Here is an 18,120-nt window from a genome sequence, read left to right as displayed (position 1 = left end):
GAGTTTCAACAGAAAAAAGGTTTTAATGTGTTTACATAGGGGAACATTTTTTTGATCCGAGACTTTTCCTCTACAATAATGTTTGAAGTCAAGAGTCCTGAGGAAAAGGATTCTTATTCCGGGGGTCTATAGTTAGGCAAACTCTTCATGTGTGGAGAAAAATATTTTTTTCAAACATGTAATGTGCTCACTACACTTTTCTTAAAAATAATTGCCTAATATACTACAGTCAACCAATAATAAATGAGAAAAAAATCCCACGTATAACATTTTAGTGGCATTCAAGGAATCTTCTAACAATTGCCACCTCACGTGAAGGGCAGGACTGTTCAGTATGAAGAGATCTAAATGAGCAAGAATGGCAGGCAGATGGATGAAAAGGTATTTTTCTTTTGGCACACATGTAAATGTACCTGCTACTTATTGTATAACTATTAACACATTATACCTATTTTTGAAACTGTTAATTTCCCATCCTCAGCACCATGGCATTTCTTCACCAATAAAAGGTAATTACTATATAAACCATTAGGAAAAACCAGCAGGATTCAATGTTTAAGACTGCCAATACCACGGTGATTTAAGCAGAAGGAATAACAAGTACAAAGGCCCTGAGCAACGGCCTGGCTTCAGACAGTCAGGGGGTGCCCGTATGGGTGGAGCACCGTGAACAAGAGACAGGAGTGAGAATGAGGTCCCAAAGGGAGCCAGATTACAGGCCATCTAAGGGCTTCCGCTTAGAAAGCCGCTGAGTGTCGCGATCTAACCTAGTTTACCAGGGTGTGGAAAGAGACTGAAAGGGTTAAGAGTAAGGGGGTGGGGTTGGGCTGAGGAAGCCAGGTGAGAAGTAACTTGGACCAGGTGGTAGTGAGAGATGTCGGGAAGTGGAGAAGTGGCTGGATTCTGGGTATGTGTATTCTGAAGGTAGAGCCAGTAAGACTGGCGGATAAACGAGGTATTGGGTGTGTGAAAAAAAGAAATGAACAGTAACTCCTAGTTTTTTTGGGTAAGCCACTGAAGGGATGGAGCTGCCATTCACTGAGACGGGGAAGATTACTGGAGGAGCAGGTCTGGGAGAAGACAGTGGGACACCAGGTTTAGTTTCATATACAGTAAGTTTCAGGTGCCTACTGGACATCTAAATAGAAATACCAAGTAGTCACGTTAAGGAGAGCTGTGGCTGGGGATGGATGAGGGTCATTCATTCATCCATCCTCCACCTACCTACCCATCAATCCAGCCACTCACCTACTATATTTAAAAGCCTTGAGACTGGATGAGATCACCAAGGAGTAGACAAGACACTGACAAGAAAGAAAAGACAAAGAACTGACCTTCAGGATATTTAACCTTAAGGGAGGAACTAGAAAAGACAACTCAGATGCAAGAGAAAAATCAGGAAAGTGTGGAGTCCTGGAAGCCTAGCAGAAAAAGTTACTCAAGGTTTCTTTCCAACAGTATTCTGCTTCCGGCCTTTGATGCTTCCAACTGAGGTCTTACTTACATCATGCACAAGCCATCCCTGCGTACCTTGTCAGAATTCATGTCTCACAGAAACTATGAGATAACATGATTTTTCTTCTTTTAGGTTTTGTTAGGCAGCAATAAATAACTGGCAGTTTCTAAATTCGTAATTGTCAGCATCACCAACAAAAGAACTCAAATTCAACAGCGATATTCTTTAGTTCTCGGGCTGATTAGCACATTTGATGATTCTTCATGGATTATTCTACTCATACTCCTTTAAAGATTAATTTGGTCATCGGGAAACACAGTAAACTGTCTCACTCCATGTGAACCAGCCCTTTCCCAACTACCTTATCTTCACCAATCATTTAAATTTAAATTAAAAATTCTAATAATAGCAAGATCAGATTTCAAAGCTAAAAATAAGCTTACATCAAAAGCAAAAACAAAAACCTAACTGAAGCTTTGCCACCGGCCCCAGAAATCACTTTTCTTTCATTTACTTGCACCCAAGGAAAAGACAATACAGAACAGAATTTTAGCAATTCTAATTTTAACCTTTCTGAGAATATGTGCTTTTGGAATTCCTTAGGGGATTGGGACTACACCATTAAGTACTTTAAATATTGACTTTTACAACTGCTTGATGGCTTCCCATTTCGGCCCAAATTCTGGAAAAAATGAGAGAGTTGTAACAAACCAAAAACATTTACATACAGCAAAATTTCCCTCCCCAGAGGTAATTACTCTACTCAGTTTAGTGTTTCCCTTTCCAGACTCACTCTGAACATTTACCTATATATGAACATATACAAATGTTTTAGGACATTTTATTTTACATAGATCGATCATAGTTGCCATTTCATTTAACTAAATGTCTTAGAGGACTCTCCACATTTACAGATTTCCTTTATTATTTTTAAACTGCTAGATGATAACAGATAATATGAATGTGGTATAATTGACGTAATCATTCCCCTATTGATGGACACTTTGATTGTTTCCAATTGTTGCTATTACAAATAAAGCTGTGATGAACCTCTTGTACATGCTTTTTAGCGCCCATGAATAAGCATTTCTCTGCAGATAGTTAGAAAGGAAAATGCTAGGCTAAGATATAAACCAAGAAGCACAGAAAGGTACAAGATTTGGTCCAAGTCTCCAAGGCTGTGGTGAGAGAGGAGGGAGCTAATAGAAAACGACAGCAAAGAGAAAAGTTAGAAAACCTCTGCCTCCTCCTCTTTTCTATTTTCTATTTTTTATGAACCTCCCAGCTCACATTCATGTCTGGTATTTGAGGATACTGCTAAGAAGCTTACAGTCAAAAACAAAGAAGGAAATGTACCAAAATGTTACTAGTAGGGAACATGACAATTTTAAGTTTGTTCTTACTTTTCCGTTTTTCAAAATGTCCACACTGAATGAGAATACACAGGAAAACCATACTTGAAACTTACGTTACAACGGGATGGTGGAAAAAGCACTTATACACATCAGCCTGGAAAGTCATGAAAGCTTCCATAAAATGTAGTGACTGGGCTGAAAACTCGAAAGAGTGGTGCCAAAGTAGTAAGGGGACAGGACTGACTTTTTAGCTGGAGGCGACCACATCAATTATGTCAGATGTGTGGCGTGTCCTGAAATGGAAAGCAGTTGGAATGATGCGTACAATGTCCAAGAGAGTATAGACACCTTTAAGGCTTTTATTACAGGCTGCTGCCTGCATCACTGATAGAATTAATTTTTTTAAATTTTAGCTAATTTGACAGAAGATACCAGCTTATTTTAACTGCCATTTATCTGATGACTAATGAGATGAAATTCTCTCTTTTTTTTTTTAACTTATTTCCTCTCCACTTAGAGGTGGGAAAGTCCAAGGAAGAACAACCACAACCATCTTTCCCTCTCCTTCCTTGAGTTTGTAAGTCACTGAGCAGCACTATTTTTACCCATGTACCCAGGTCCTAGAACCTTCTCAACTGCATCCTCCTCTGCCAGGCCAGCCAGGTTCCCCACTCACGACCTACTCTTTCCCTCTGCACCATCTGTCATGTTTAGGACACTAGCTCCACCCTAACTGAGCTACAGCAGGAGCTTAACAAGTAAGTCACCACGGAAGCATGGTAACAAGTCAGTCACCACGTAAGCATGGTAACAAGTCAGTCACCACGGAAGCATGGTAACAAGTTACCACGTAAGCATGGTAACAAGTAAGTTACCACATAAGCATGCGTAACTAAGCACTCAGGATCTGGGGGACAAAATAAACTCCCAGATCATTCAAAACAGTGTTTCCACCAGCGTGACTGCCCCCAGGGGCACCACGGAAATTGATGAGAATGTTTTCAGTTGTGACAGTGACAGGAGGGAACGACTGGCCCTCAGAGGGAAGGGACCAGGAGGGCCAGGCATCCTGCAACACGAAGGATGGTCTCACCCAAGAACTGTTTGGCGTGATTTTTCAAAATCCTGCCACACATTTATGTGGGTGGGAAACTTGGTTTTAACTATCTGAGCCAAGAACTCAATTCTTTTCTAGCCTATGAACGTTAATACAGGAGATTATTTGTATAATAATAAATACATAAATATAAAAAATATGTAAAGAAATATATATATATTTAGTATAGAAAGGAGGTATCAAGGCTGACAAGGTTGAGAACCACTCTGACCTAAGCAGACATTTGCAAATGTAGGAGAACGGTTAACCGTGCATAGGGGCCACCTGGAATGCCTGTACCTCATCGACCCACATAATAAAGGGCACCTACAGGTCAGAGGTCTACACAGAAGCAATACACCCCCCGTCCCTCCAAGTTCTTAGGTTGTATTTCCTAATTTATTTTACTATTTCTATGTCTGAAAGAGATCTCCAAATAGGGTAAAAGAAGGGAGTATATTAGGTACACTGTACCTAATGTAAACTATAATTCAGGTTTACAAAAAACAAGGTAAGTATACGAGATCAGACAATCAAGTTCGTGAACTCATCCTAGAAAAAATGCTACACACCTCATTGCTGAACATCACTATGGTCACCTTCGAAGTACTCCCCTTGGGAAGCTATGCACCAACGCCAGCGCCTAGTCCACCCTTCAAAGCAATTTTGGAACTCTTTTTCTGGAATGGCCATCAGAGCTGTCATCACGTTAACTTTTGATGTCCTGAATGTCATCAAAATGTCTTCCTTTCAGTATTTTCCTTTATCTTCACATAAGGAAAGAAGTCATTGGGGGCCAGATCAGGTGAGTAGGGAGAGTGTTCCAATACAGTTATTTGTTTACTGGCTAAAAACAGTGCCATGTGAGCTGGTGCGCTGTCCTGATGCAAGAGCCATGAATTGTTGGCAAAAAGTTCGGGTCATTTGCCTCTAACTTTTTCACTCAGCCTTTTCAGCACCTCCAAATAGTAAACTTGGTTAACTGTTTGTCCAGTTGGTACAAATTCATAATGAAGAATCCCTCTGATATCAAATAAGGTTAGCGACACTGTTGCAACAAGTTCGCAAACTTAATTGTCAGACCTCGTACCATCCTGCTGATGCCAATTATTTGTTCTTAAATGTCTTGTCATTTACCACCAACTGAAAGCAACTCAGATCCAATCCCTAAATAATTCAAATTAGCACCAAGGGCTATTCCATTCTACTCCTACTAGTAAGCTTCCCTAAAACCAGTAAATTCACATTAAATAGCTTAGCATACATCCTCAGGCTATATATATAATGCTTCTCCAGGTAGTATCAACAATGCAAATATATCCGTATTGTTTATAATATGACAAAGCAAATCATGTTACTGAAAGCCAGTATCTTAAAAGAAAAGAGACACAAATATAAACAAAGTTAAGATAAAACCTTTTCATGTTCAATTTGCAATGGAAATGTTACCATGAAATCATGAGTTTTCTTTTTGCTGTTTTCGATTGCTATCCACTCAGAGGGCCGTGCAGCAGCCACATCCCAGCACCCCAACGTTGGTTTCTAAATAACAGTCTCCACTAAAAGGGAACTCTTTGGAGAAATGCTTGACAATTCAAGGTGAAAATTCAAAGTGAGCCTGGAATATCTTACTGCATTACAGAGCAAGGAAGTACTCAAACAATGAGAAGGTCATGCCAAAAGTGCTCAGGAGGCTGCATAAAATGGTTCACACTAGCGAAGAGAATAAAGATTATAACTGATTGAAATACACTGAAAAAAAAAATAAAAATCCATGAGTCTAGAGGGGTATTTAAAATGAGAGAGAGCACATAAGCATGCAGGTGTGCGTGCCAGTGGAGAGGAAGACGAGAGCTTTCCTTTACAGAAGAGTTTCAGCTAATAGGAAAGTTAGGAAGACTCACTGTTCTGCAGTCTTTAGTGTAATATCCGACTTGGTCAGACCCATCGGTAGATCTATCAACTATTGGCTGAAAGCTCACTCAGAGACGGGATTCATGCAGTGCAGAAGAACTCTCACTAGATTACGTACCAATTTTGCTGCATCGGGAGAAATATACTTCTACAATGCAGAGATCTGTCAGTTGTTACCAGATCAAATATTTTATCACTAATGGCAAAGCAACCTGACACTTGCCTCCTGTCCAAATGTCCAGCCTAAATCTAATCAAGCCTCTAGACCTGTGCTGTTCAACATGGTGGCTATTTATTCACAGATAGCTAATGAGCACTTAATATGCGGCTGGAGTGACTGAGGAACTACATTTCAATTTTGTTCAATTTTAATCAATTCAAATAGCCAAATATGGCTAGTGGCTACCATATTGGGCAGTGCAGACACGGAACATTTCCATCACTTTAGAAACCTCTCCTGGACAGCACTGCTCTAGCCTAAGGAATACAGGGGATACGGAAACAAGCTAAAGGACACCAAAAAGACATGATCAAACAAACCCAGAATGTGAGATAGTCTATTAGACAACTGCTCTGGACTCTCTTAAAAAGTATCATAAGGCGTGGGGATGTGGAAAGGCTGGGATTATGGTTGTATGATAAAACAGCTTCAAAAGACATACAACCAATTGTAATTTATGAACCTAGATTATGTCATGGTAAGGAAACATATAATAGACATTTCATAATTGGGGATATTTAAATGGAGTAAATATCAGGTGATATTATGGAATTATAAATTTTCTTAGGTGTGAAAATGGTATGGGGCTGGTCTTATTCTAAAGAGATGCATGCTAAATAAAAAACAGAATTTAGAGGTGACTTGTCATGAAATCTACAACTTACTTTCAAATGGCATAGTAAAAAGGCATTCATATAGAGAGATAAAGCAAATATGCAAAAAAAGTCAACAGATATTATATCTATAAGAAGATACGGTGTTTGTTTTACTATTTTAAAATATTTGTTTGAAAATTTTCATGATTAAAAAGTTGGGGGGGGGGGGAATAACCAGCCATGGAATTATAGTGTATACTGTCATCTCTGTGTTTTCTGGCTTTTCATTCTGCCAGGAACACGCTCTTTTTATACTAAAAAAAAAAAAAGCAACTTTTTATACTCAGAAAAAAAGTCACCAGCTTAATCAAGTAATCAAACTGGCTACACTAATAGTATCACTAAGTGCTACAAGGAGAATTTAAAAGCTCTCAGAATAAGAGCCCTATTCATATTATATTGTTTCTATCTTTAAGGTTAAAAATTTTGCAAACAACACTAACGGAAATTCCTAGTCAAAAGCACCTATATGTTTAAACTAAAATGGTTACTAGCACAAATATGTAGTAACATTTTGAATATCACTTTTCACTAAGCCAAGAGTATCTAACTATTAAGTATTTTTCGTAAAAGCCAAAATGACAGTCACTAAAACTTCTCCTTCATTTTAAGGTTGCTTAGAATTAATTAATCATGAAAGTAACCCAGGAGCGGCCATTTAGCCATTTCATAACAGCCTTGGAGGAGAGGCGCCCTCCTCTGAAAGAAGCCCTCAGAGCTGTGTGGCCAGAGCTGGCTACACCCTGGGCCACGTGAGCACAGGGATTATTACAGTGCCTCAACCAGGCCCCTCACAAGAGGCAGTGTCTTTGCCAAGGTCTCTTTTCATCCCTGAACTATAACTGAGAGGAAAGGTCCTTTCTAAGTTCTCAGCTGCCAAAAACAAGAGGTTCAATATGGATTTACTTAAGGGCCTTTGCCAGAGACCTGCGGGATTCATTCTGTCCTCTAATGTAAACTGGCCTCACGTCAGCTTCCACACCAAGACCTGGTATGTTTTCCCCTGTTCATGTTATATATTCAAAATTATTTTTCCTAAGGAAAAGCTCTCAATTTCTTTTGCGTTATTTCTGTGTATATGCTTTCCTAGGAGGGCAGACTAAAGCTGCTTCCACACACAAAAATGTGTATCCATATTAGGTGAACAAAAGCTTTCCTGAAATTTTTCATCACTGAGCTACATTTCCCATTAAATTATTTAAAAAGAATGAATCATCAGAATAAGATCATTACATATATATATTGAGAGACATGATAATTTTTACATTTTATAATGCTGTCACCAAAGGAACTAAAAATATCTGTCTTTTTATCAAGCAAAAATAAAGACACAGAAACACAATCTGTCTTAGGAAACGTGGCGTCCATCATGTTATTGCACTTCAGTTTCCTCCTCAAGATCCTGAATATGTTTGGCACATAATAAGTATTTATGCTTATTTTCTGCCCAATTTTTTATTTTGAAAAATCTCAAACATATAGAAAAATTTTCCCCATTTTTGTACCTATTTTTAAGATAAGTCTATACGTGCATATAGCCATACATGTACATTAATTACTAACAGTTCATATTTGTGTGATTTAAAATTCCTTAAAAATTAAATCATGGAAATTCAGAGAATGTTATCTAAATAAAGCCTGCTTTTCAACAAACAAATGGGGTTGATTTGTGATCTCTTTTGATTTACAGTAATTTACATCTGGATATATTTTCTCATATTAACAATTCCATTAAACAGTAAAATGTTCCCAAGGTTAAAAAGCTTTATGTGCTTTCACTTATCATTTGGAGACTAAAATAAATAAATAAATAAAATTATGTTCTTCCAAGAGGTTGGAGCTTAGTTTACAGTTCAAAAGAAGTAAAAATCTGGAACACAGCTCATTCACCTAATTAAGAACATGTCTTTTGGTTGATTTTCATTATAAGTCTTTTAGTACTACTACTAGTGTTTCTTTTAATCTATATGCATGTACTATTTTGATTAACCAACTTTGTAAAATTAGTTGCCTAAAGTGAAAGATCAGATCTCACATGAGAATCCAGCTTTCAAGTTTCTCTTGAAACATCAGAGCCACACTGGGTCTTCACTGCCACGTGGCAACTACTGGCTGCTGGGCCAGGGAGGGAGGAGGGGCTGCCTCCTGAGGGGAAGGCTTTTCCTACTTGGTTAGAGACACCTATGCTGGCCACTGGCTGCTCCCTTCCCTACAAGCTTATGAGCTGAAGACTCCTGGTCTACAACATTACTTCCCATTTTACTTATCATGTTGAAATGACTGAAAATATTCTAAATATATTATGATATATATTTTGTGATTAAAGTCCTGTATTTTTAAAAAATCATGTTATTTCCCTAATAAATTCTGTGATACCTTATTCCCTGCCTTCCATTTATAACTGTTCAGACTCAGCTAAAAAGTAAAGATGAAAATACAACACAGTCATACAGAGCATTCACATTTTTTTCAATTTCGAATAGAGTCAAACACTTAGGAGCTAAGAAAAGGTTGACAAAACAGTATCTTAAATTATTCCCAAGTAGTCACAAGCTTTTTAAATGTTCTACTTGTGTATATAACAAGTGATATGAAAAACAGCTTCCCTGTTAGAGACAGTTCTGAGATACCCCATGGAGACTTCTGGTTGCTATGATACATATATGAGAGTACAACCATTTCTTTTGCAGGAACAGGGAACACATGGTACAGGAATTGGGATATGAAGATATAGATTTTTAAAATGAAGTTCACTATGGCGTTTTCCATGTTATGTGAAAGTACAAATGAGATCAGGAAGGGTTACAACAAATTCGTGACAGGCGGACCTAAGATGAGGAAGGTGAGACATAACTATGAAGCAGCTCTGAACTCCCGAGGCACCGTGAGCCTCGATACTGTATTAAAAGAGCATCCAAAAAACTTCCTTAAATGGGGTGAATTAAGTCAAATACACTGTGAAACTTTTACTTTGTGTAAGACGGTGCATCAAAAACTTAAGGGAAGTCATCAAGGTACAGGGAAGTCTAAGCAGACACCCCTAAACTGAAGACATTTCCAAGATGGCGAGTTTATGTGGCACAGCAACAGGTGGCACGAGCCAGCAGAGAAGGATGATATTAAGACACAAGTGAGCAAGTCAGAGAAAAAGTTACTTTTTTTTTAACGCTAGGCCTACGTCACAGGTTAATTATCAGGCTACCCACAAATACTTTATAGTTTACACAAGCGCATGCTAGAAATGGTTCTGTGGATGTGGGCCTTGCCCAGACATGAAACAGCAGATAAAAGGAACTGGCATTTGGCCACACATTCTCAATTATCATCACTGACTGCATTTCTTTGAAGGGAGAACATACCCAACTTTGTAACCCTTGAGGAGAATGCAGTTGAAGGCATACACATAATTTTCTCCTTCTGGGTCTGTTTTCAGATGTCCTGTATCTTTGTAATAGTGCTCTCGGTTTGGCTGAGGTGAGACTGGATGAAAGCAATGGAAATGTAACAGATGAACACAGGCAGAACATCTTCCCTCTTTTTTCCCTGTCCGCCAACAGTTTTACCTTTCCCATTGAATTAGCAAGAAAGAATAGTTCTGCAAAGCACACAAAGAGGAGCTTTTCTTCTTTATTCCAGAGCGTCACATAGCTGGCTCACACAAGCCTTTGCAGCTCGCAGATGCGTGCTCACCAAGGCCCCGCCTGGCCCTGGCAGAAAGCCTCCTCCCTCGAACCCTCCGGGGGTCACTAGAATAGGATTCTGACTGTAAGGAACTAAAAAATGGAGGCCAGCTTACAAAAGGGAATATTTGAGCAAATGTAATTGGTAGTTTCAAGTGCTACAGATTTGTTTCTGAAATCCCTCCACTAGGCTGAAATGTTTAAGCTGGGTTGAACAAAGCTTATGAACAGGTTAAGTTGAATGATATGTAGGCCTGCCAATGGCGTGCTGAACTACTTAATAACCTCACTCCATTCCTGTTTATATAGAACATTTTTCCAGTAACAAAATTAATGTATGCTCAGTGCAGAAAATTAGATAACCTATGAACTAACCCAAAGATCACCACTTTGAACATTTGGGGAACATTCTTTCAGGGAGCACAGCATTAGGAGTGTGGACTAGAAGTTCTGGATTCAAATCGTACCTGGAGCACTTGAGTACATTTAGCTGGGCACAAGATGGACAAATGATTCAATCTCACCTAATCTGTTTTTTCTCACCTGCAAAATGTAGATAGTAACAGTTCCTATCTTGTAGGGTCCGGTCAGGATTAAACGAGGCAACATATGTAAAATGCTTAGAACAGGGCTTGACACATAGTAAATGTACAAACAGTGTTATCTATTCTTTCTATACAAAAAGTTATATGTATTTCTTCCCCAGCACACGGTTTAAGATCATAAATACTGTTTCATAATCTGCTTTGATCACTTCGGGATGTGGTGCAAACATTTTCCTCTTCACTCCCCACACAGGACCTGTGGGAAAGCTGCTGCAGGCAGTTCCTCACGGCACAGATCTGTAGGCACTCCCAGCACAGTGAGAGGACCAAGAAACCATAACTGCTGCAAAGGAAAGGTGGGAATCTTCGGAATGGCCAGAAGCTGATGATGTGGCCTGGCAGCTCTGCCCAAAGGCCATGACTGGGTGAAACCAGTAAGATCCTCTCTGGGGAAGCCTGACTGTGAGATACACACAGTCAGCGGGCAGGCTGAGTGGTGCACAAGCGACAAGAAACGCAAAACAAAGAACAGTAAGCAGAAGCTCGGCAGCTGAGAAGAGTTAGAAAGGCAGCTCCTCCCCAGTGGAAGGGAGGGGCTGGGCCACTGACCAGGCTCCGGAGCCACCCCGCTTTCCCAATGTCATCCACCCTCTGTGACCCAACTTTCATTTCTGCATACAACGGCAGGGCAGCTGCTGTGACACTGTCATATTCTTCCTCATTTAACGGAGGGACCTGTAGGTATGTTTACTCCTAACAACCTGAAAGGGCCTACCTACCTCCACTGCATTTATGTGGAGGCTCTAGTGGTCATGTCAATAATTTTAAGACAAAAAAATTGTATTTTCTTAAGCACTTGCTGTGTCAAGCACTGGGGATTCAACAGTCAGCAAGAATGAATGGAACCTGACACACAGGGTGTGAAGGCTGGCACAGAAGACAAACAAGCAGTACCAATAAAAGGTGATAAATATTATGAAGCTACAAGGGCCGCCTGCAATGGAGACACACAGGAAGAACAACGAATCTGCAGGGTGGAATCATACAGACTTCATGAAAGAAGTGACCTTCAGCTTGAGGCACAAAAAGCCAGCCAGGTGTGACAGAAACTGCAGACTGCTCACTCGGTACCCACGCCCACCCACAGGGACTCCACGAGCACCAGCCTTGTGAAGTAACAGAGTCCTGGCCGGAAAAGTGAAGTGGCTCAGCGTTTCCTCTCAGGGCACCCTAGAGTCCTGGCCTCATTGAACAGGGAGGGCCGGCTTCTTTGGTAGGAAAGCATCTTTCAATAGTGGAAATATTTAGTATGTCATACAGAAATATGTAAGAGAATCAAAATCACGGTAGAAATATTTCTACATTAAGGGGACCAGATATATTTTGTCACATTTAAAAGAATTTGGCCTACTAGATTGTAACCTCAATTTTAAAAGTACAATTAAATGATTTCTGACATGATTTTAAGTTGAAAATCTTAAGTTCACGTACAATGTGGGAATATTTAAAGAATCGAAGAAGACTTCCTTATTTGTAAGTCTAATATATGAAATTCACAGGACTTTTTTGTTGAAGAGCTTCCTAAGGTTTGTATTTTATTTTTAAGTCAGACAAGCGAATTTCTTTAAAAAGCAATCAAGTATATAAAATTGGCAAACGCAATCTGGAACATCTGGTCTAGGTATTATCCAAAGGCCCCTTAAAAATGACTGGTAAAATCTCCTACGCTTAAAGAGCAACCAGGTTTGTAAGCATTATGAAAGAACTAAGTCTTTGAATGTGTACACTAAAAAAGTCATAACACTGTGAAAACTAAGTAAACCCCTGAATAGTGATTTCTGCTTACAAAAGCTACCTTTCAAGGGCAGTAAAAAACATCAACCTACATCCTCTCTGATTCCAAGTCTGATTCTCTGTTGATGGACACGGAATTGGAAACACCGCCCCCCACTATCTTATTTTGATGGAAGCCACTGAAATGTTTGTTTTTGTAATGCCGTTATTTCTCTAATTGTTATTGTTTATGCAAACATGTATTTGATACCTTGTTCTAAAGTTCCAAGCAGTCCCCGGACATTTCTCTATCCTCTCAATATGCTGGAATCAAGTACAGAGTATGGTATGCCTCCCTGACTGGCGGGGAATGGTGCCCAAAGCCAGGCGGGATTCTTCGGGGCTGAGAGAGGCAGGCTGCATGTAATGCCAGGCTGAGGGTTCCCTGCAGGCCAGCAGGCAGGTGAGACACTGAACATGGGCGTTTCATTACCTGTGCTACATCACTCACTTCTCCTGTCCCAAGTACTTAATTCCTACTTCAGCTACTTTCCCCTTCTACCTACCACGTATCCCCCAAAATGAGACCTAACAGGAAAATAAGCCCGAGCATGAGTTTTCAGGAGGACATCCCCTGAACATAAGCCCTAATGCGTCTTTTAGCAAAAATTAACATAGGACGCGTCTTATTTTCAGGGAAGCATGGCACTACTACTAAAGGACGGTGTGAATTTCCAGGAGACAGAACGGTAAGCAGGGTGCCCTATACCTTCCGACTCCCATACTGCTCTCCTCCGGCAATCATCTACTTGTCTGCATCTTAGCTGCACGCGTATAACCCAGGGAGAATTCAACCATAAACTCAACACAAGAATAGTAACAACAGCTAATACAAGCTTACCTGAAACATGGCCAAATCCAAATGTCCTCTACAAAGGTAGAGCTGTCATGGATCCCCCTCCCCCACTACCCCAACTTCTAAAACCAAGTAGTTAAGTTTTACAAAAGGTCCCTGAACGTTTTCCTTCCCCTCTATTCTAGAACCATCACTCTATCTCAGGTCTTCCGACAACCTGTCTGAATCCACAACTGCAACTCTGTCAAACATCACTTTTGCCTTAGATGCCTTAGAAAAGGGGTGTCCAAACGTTTTTCAACGTTTTTCACCAAGGGCCATATGCGGTAAAATATACAAACAGCCGGGCCACTCACTCGAGGTGAAGTACGTATTGCCTCACCTGGTTTATTTAGGTAAACTAAATATATTTTTGGAATTTGCTGCGGGCCAATTAACAATGGATCATGGGCCACAGTTGGCCCGTGGGCCGCAGTTTGGACACCCCTGCCTCAGAACCTACAGCAGCCAACTGGATTTAAATCAAAAGGAAGTAGTTTAGGTCCACCAACTGGTCCTACCACACTTATTTCAAAAGTCAAATCTATGGGCTCCTCCAGAAAGAACGCTGATCATGTCCATTTGGGATATTTCTGCAGGACTTTTCCTGTTCCATCTGTCACAGATGCATGAATTAATCACTTGGTGTTCACCTAGCTGTGTACCAGGCACAGGAAAGGAGGATTTAAAATGGGAAACATAATCTTTGCCCTCGGAGATTATAATCTAGTTATGGATACCAGATGTATGATAAAACTGAGAGTGACACGAGCCAATGTATGCTTGTCGGAGCTGAGAGTGAGGAAAGAATTCCTGGTGTATTCCAAAGGAATAATTAGTCCAAGAGGACTTCGGCAAGGGCTAGACCAAAAAAACCCACAGAATTTAGACTCGTACTAAGCGTGATTTTATATGTCCTTAGAATCAGTCTGATATCCCCTCTGGAACAAGGAAATGGCTCTATAACACTAGGCATGTGATGAGGGCAAGCAGACTGGGCGATAAAACCCATGCCACTGAGCAGGAGCCCTGAGTGACATAACAAAGCAGAACAGAGCAAGGTGTCGCCACAGAGGCGATGGGGAAACAGTAGTTCCTTCCTCCTGTTTTGAACTGAAATCTCTTTCTCAGTTTCCCCAATCAAATTGTAAGCTCTTGAAGTAAGGGCACTAAGGGTGTAAGACTTTACTTCTCGTGACTATGTATTTTAGAGTATCTAATAAGATATATTGGGCACGGTCCAGAAATTCAACTCATATATATTGAGTATCATGTGACTAAATAAAAGAAAATACAATTAACTCTGGAGCTGCACCATTAAGAGCTCTGGCTAACAGAATTGTTGCTTTAGTGACTATTCTATGGCCAGGACCCAGGAAGCATGGGAGAATAAAGGACGCCTCCTCCTGATCCAAAGGTTAATGAGAATGAACCATTTATACCGATACTGCTTGTTCGTATTTCATAGAACTGATGAACTCTTTGATTCTTCATCTTCTGCCACAGGTGAGAGAGGCAGTACTGGGAGATCACAAGTGGGGTCTGGTCTAACGAGACGCAGTCACCGCCTGAGTCCTGCCCCGGCACAGAGGGGTCCTGGTAAACATTACCACGGCACAACCTGACCCCCTTTAATCAAGGAGGCACATGGTAACTGTTACATGCCTGCCTTCTGTGATCATGAGTATGTTTATTCGGGGAGTGGTGACAAATTACAGAACTGCACAGACAGGACAGGTTCATGATTACAGGGGATGGCGTGCATACCTCCTCGCAGACTTCCCGGACTGCTGCCACACTCGGCTCCTCGTCAGGCTCCATGCCTCCTCCAGGGACAATCCATCGGTCTGGATGGCGACTGCTGCTCACAAGTAGCACCTGAAAGTCACAGAGGTCACACAGGTGGTTAAAAACTTTAAAAAATCATAAAATTCAGAGTTTAAACACCCCTCCAAATCATTGTTTATACCTCTCCAAATCATTTCTTGAAAGGCAGCTTTTGTTTCTGTTTGGAAAAGCAGACAATCTGCCTAGTGAAAGCATTGAAAAGGGCATCGAAACCAGTGGCCACTCCTCTACTTTCCCTTCAGACTGTCATTTGTCCTACCTATCCTCTCCTTCATCCCTTTCTCTAAAGCCCTCTGAATACAGAGCTGACAAAAGTCTATGCGAGCTTGTGAACACTGTGAAAGGCTGGCCTTCTAGAAGGGAAGAAGTCCTTAGGCCTGGTTGGCACCACAGTGCCCACACGTTCCCTCCAAGGTTCTCACTACCATGTGTCCTAGTTCTTCTCCATCATGTGTCACAGACCAATACAACATGCCACGCTAAGCTCTAAGGGAACGCTGAGAACCTAATTCTGTCATCTACATGAGAAGTAGAAAATTTTCTTTTCATGATGTTTTCAGCTGAGATAAAAATGAAAGTTTTTAACTAGGAAATTTTATTAAGAAATGAAAAGCAAACACACACAATATTGATATACAATACGGTTTACTAATTCAAACAACCAGCATTCTAGTCATGGCTGAAACAAAATCCGGAATTTCCTTAGGGCCTCTTCGTTATCCTCTCTAGGACAGATGCTAAACAAAATTAGCTGGACTCCTCATTTGGGGGTACAGTTGGGTTGGCATATTTCCAAAACTAAAGGAATCCTCAACTGCTCCCTAAACCACCACTTTTAGATGACATGTTTTGAGTCTCCATCCTTATTCCAAACCATATCTAAGCTACCCTTCGTCCTTCATCTCCCCTCCACGCCCCAGCACTTAACTTCTACTCCACACTCATCCTTGTTGCCCCAAAGAGAATATTACTTCCTCTTTAGCCCTTACAGATTCCACCGCTGACTTCCGGTTATCTACCTTCCCATCATCTCCTCTCTCTCCCTTGAGGTTTCTGCAGTGATGAGCCCTTGGAAATGCGACCCTTTTCTTCCCATCATCATAGATACTCCTGACGCTACTCTACAAAACCTGCGATCTGCAGGGACCAGTTACGAGAAGGAAATCCATGAATCCACATGTAATCACCAACATGGACTGAGAAATGTGTTATACTAGCAAGTATTATTTTTTAAATGTATGTAAGTTCTGCTTTGATTAAAACAATGCAAACAAATTTAAAATAATACAAAATCCATAGTGATTTCTGGTTGGTATGTATATATGTTTAATCAAGGGATATTAAAAGTACAATGTGGAGGTTTCGTGAAATTTTACTTTTAAATAAGAGTCCTCACTGGACTCCTACTTCACACCATATACAAAAACTGACACAAATTGGACAAACAACCTAAATGTACGAGCTAAAATTATAAAAAGGGGTAAGTCTTTATGACCTAGGATTTGGCAACATATGCCAAATTCTTAGACATGACACCGAAACATGAGCAATAAGAGAAAAAACAGATAAATTGGACTTCACCAAAATTAAAAACTTCTGGGCTGGCCCGGTGGCTCAGGCGGTTAGAGCTCCACGCTCCTAACTCCAAAGGCTGCCAGTTCGATTCCCACATGGGCCAGTGGGCTCTCATCCATGGTTGCCAGTTCAATTCCTCGAGTCCCACAAGGGATGGTGGGCTGTGCCCCCTGCAACTAGAAACAGCAACTGGACCTGGAGCTGAGCTGCGCCCTCCACAACTAAGACTGAAAGGACAACAACTTGAAGCTGAACAACTTGAAGCTCCACAACTAAGATTGAAAGGACAACTCGACTTGGAAAAAAGTCCTGGAAGTACACACTATTCCCCAATAAAGTCCTGTTCCCCTTCCCCAATAAAAAAATCTTAAAAAAAAAAAATTAAAAACTTCTGTGCATCAAAGGCCATTACCAAGAATGTGAAAAGAAGACCTACAAAATGGGAGAAAATGTTTGCAAATCATCTATCTAATAAGGGTCTGATATCCAAAATATATAAAGAACTCTTACAACTCAGTAACAAAAAGACAAACATTTCTCTGAAGAAAACATACAAATAGCCAACAGTCACATGAAAGATGTCACGTCATTAGTCACTAGGGAAGTGCAAAGTGAAACCACCATGAGATACCACTTTACACCCACTAGAATGGCCCTAATTTTAAAAATAACAAGTCCCGACAAGGATGGAGAGGCACTGGAACCCTCATACATTGCTGGTAGGCATGCAGAAGAGTTCAGGTACTGTGGAGAACAGTTTGGGGGTTCCTCCAAAAGTTAAACAAAATATCACATGATCTAGTAATTCTACTCCTGGGTATCTACTCCAAAGAAGTGAAAACAGGCACTCAAACACACACAAATGTTCATGGCAACATTATTCACAATAGCTAAAAAGTAGAAATAACTCAAATGTCCATCAATGGATGAGTGGATAAACAAAATGTGGCATATGCATACATGGAATAATACTCAGTCATAAAAATGAATGCAATACTGATTCACGCTACACAGTGCATGAAGTTCGAAAACATGATGCTAAGTGAAAGCCAGACTCAAATGTCACACATATTGTGTGATTCCATTTATATGCAGTATGCAGAATAG

The 18,120-nt window shown here is 40.4% G+C and overlaps 1 protein-coding gene across 1 annotated transcript in view; it reads right to left on the bottom strand.

The window, feature by feature from the left end:
- The window catches only part of NUDT3 (nudix hydrolase 3), a 113,093-nt gene that overhangs the window by 34,063 nt on the left and 60,910 nt on the right, over window positions 1-18,120 (bottom strand). Inside the window, exon 2 of the mRNA XM_081043399.1 lies at window positions 15,358-15,468. Within this exon, the coding sequence (XP_080899525.1) occupies window positions 15,358-15,468 (111 nt within the window). The remainder of the gene's footprint in view (window positions 1-15,357; window positions 15,469-18,120) is intronic.

The sequence above is a fragment of the Rhinolophus hipposideros genome (genome assembly GCF_964194185.1).
Source record: "Rhinolophus hipposideros genome assembly, chromosome: 3".
NCBI classification, from domain to species: Eukaryota; Metazoa; Chordata; class Mammalia; order Chiroptera; family Rhinolophidae; genus Rhinolophus; species Rhinolophus hipposideros.
Note: the sequence above shows the minus strand (reverse complement) of the source record. Positions and strands in the feature narration are given on the sequence as shown.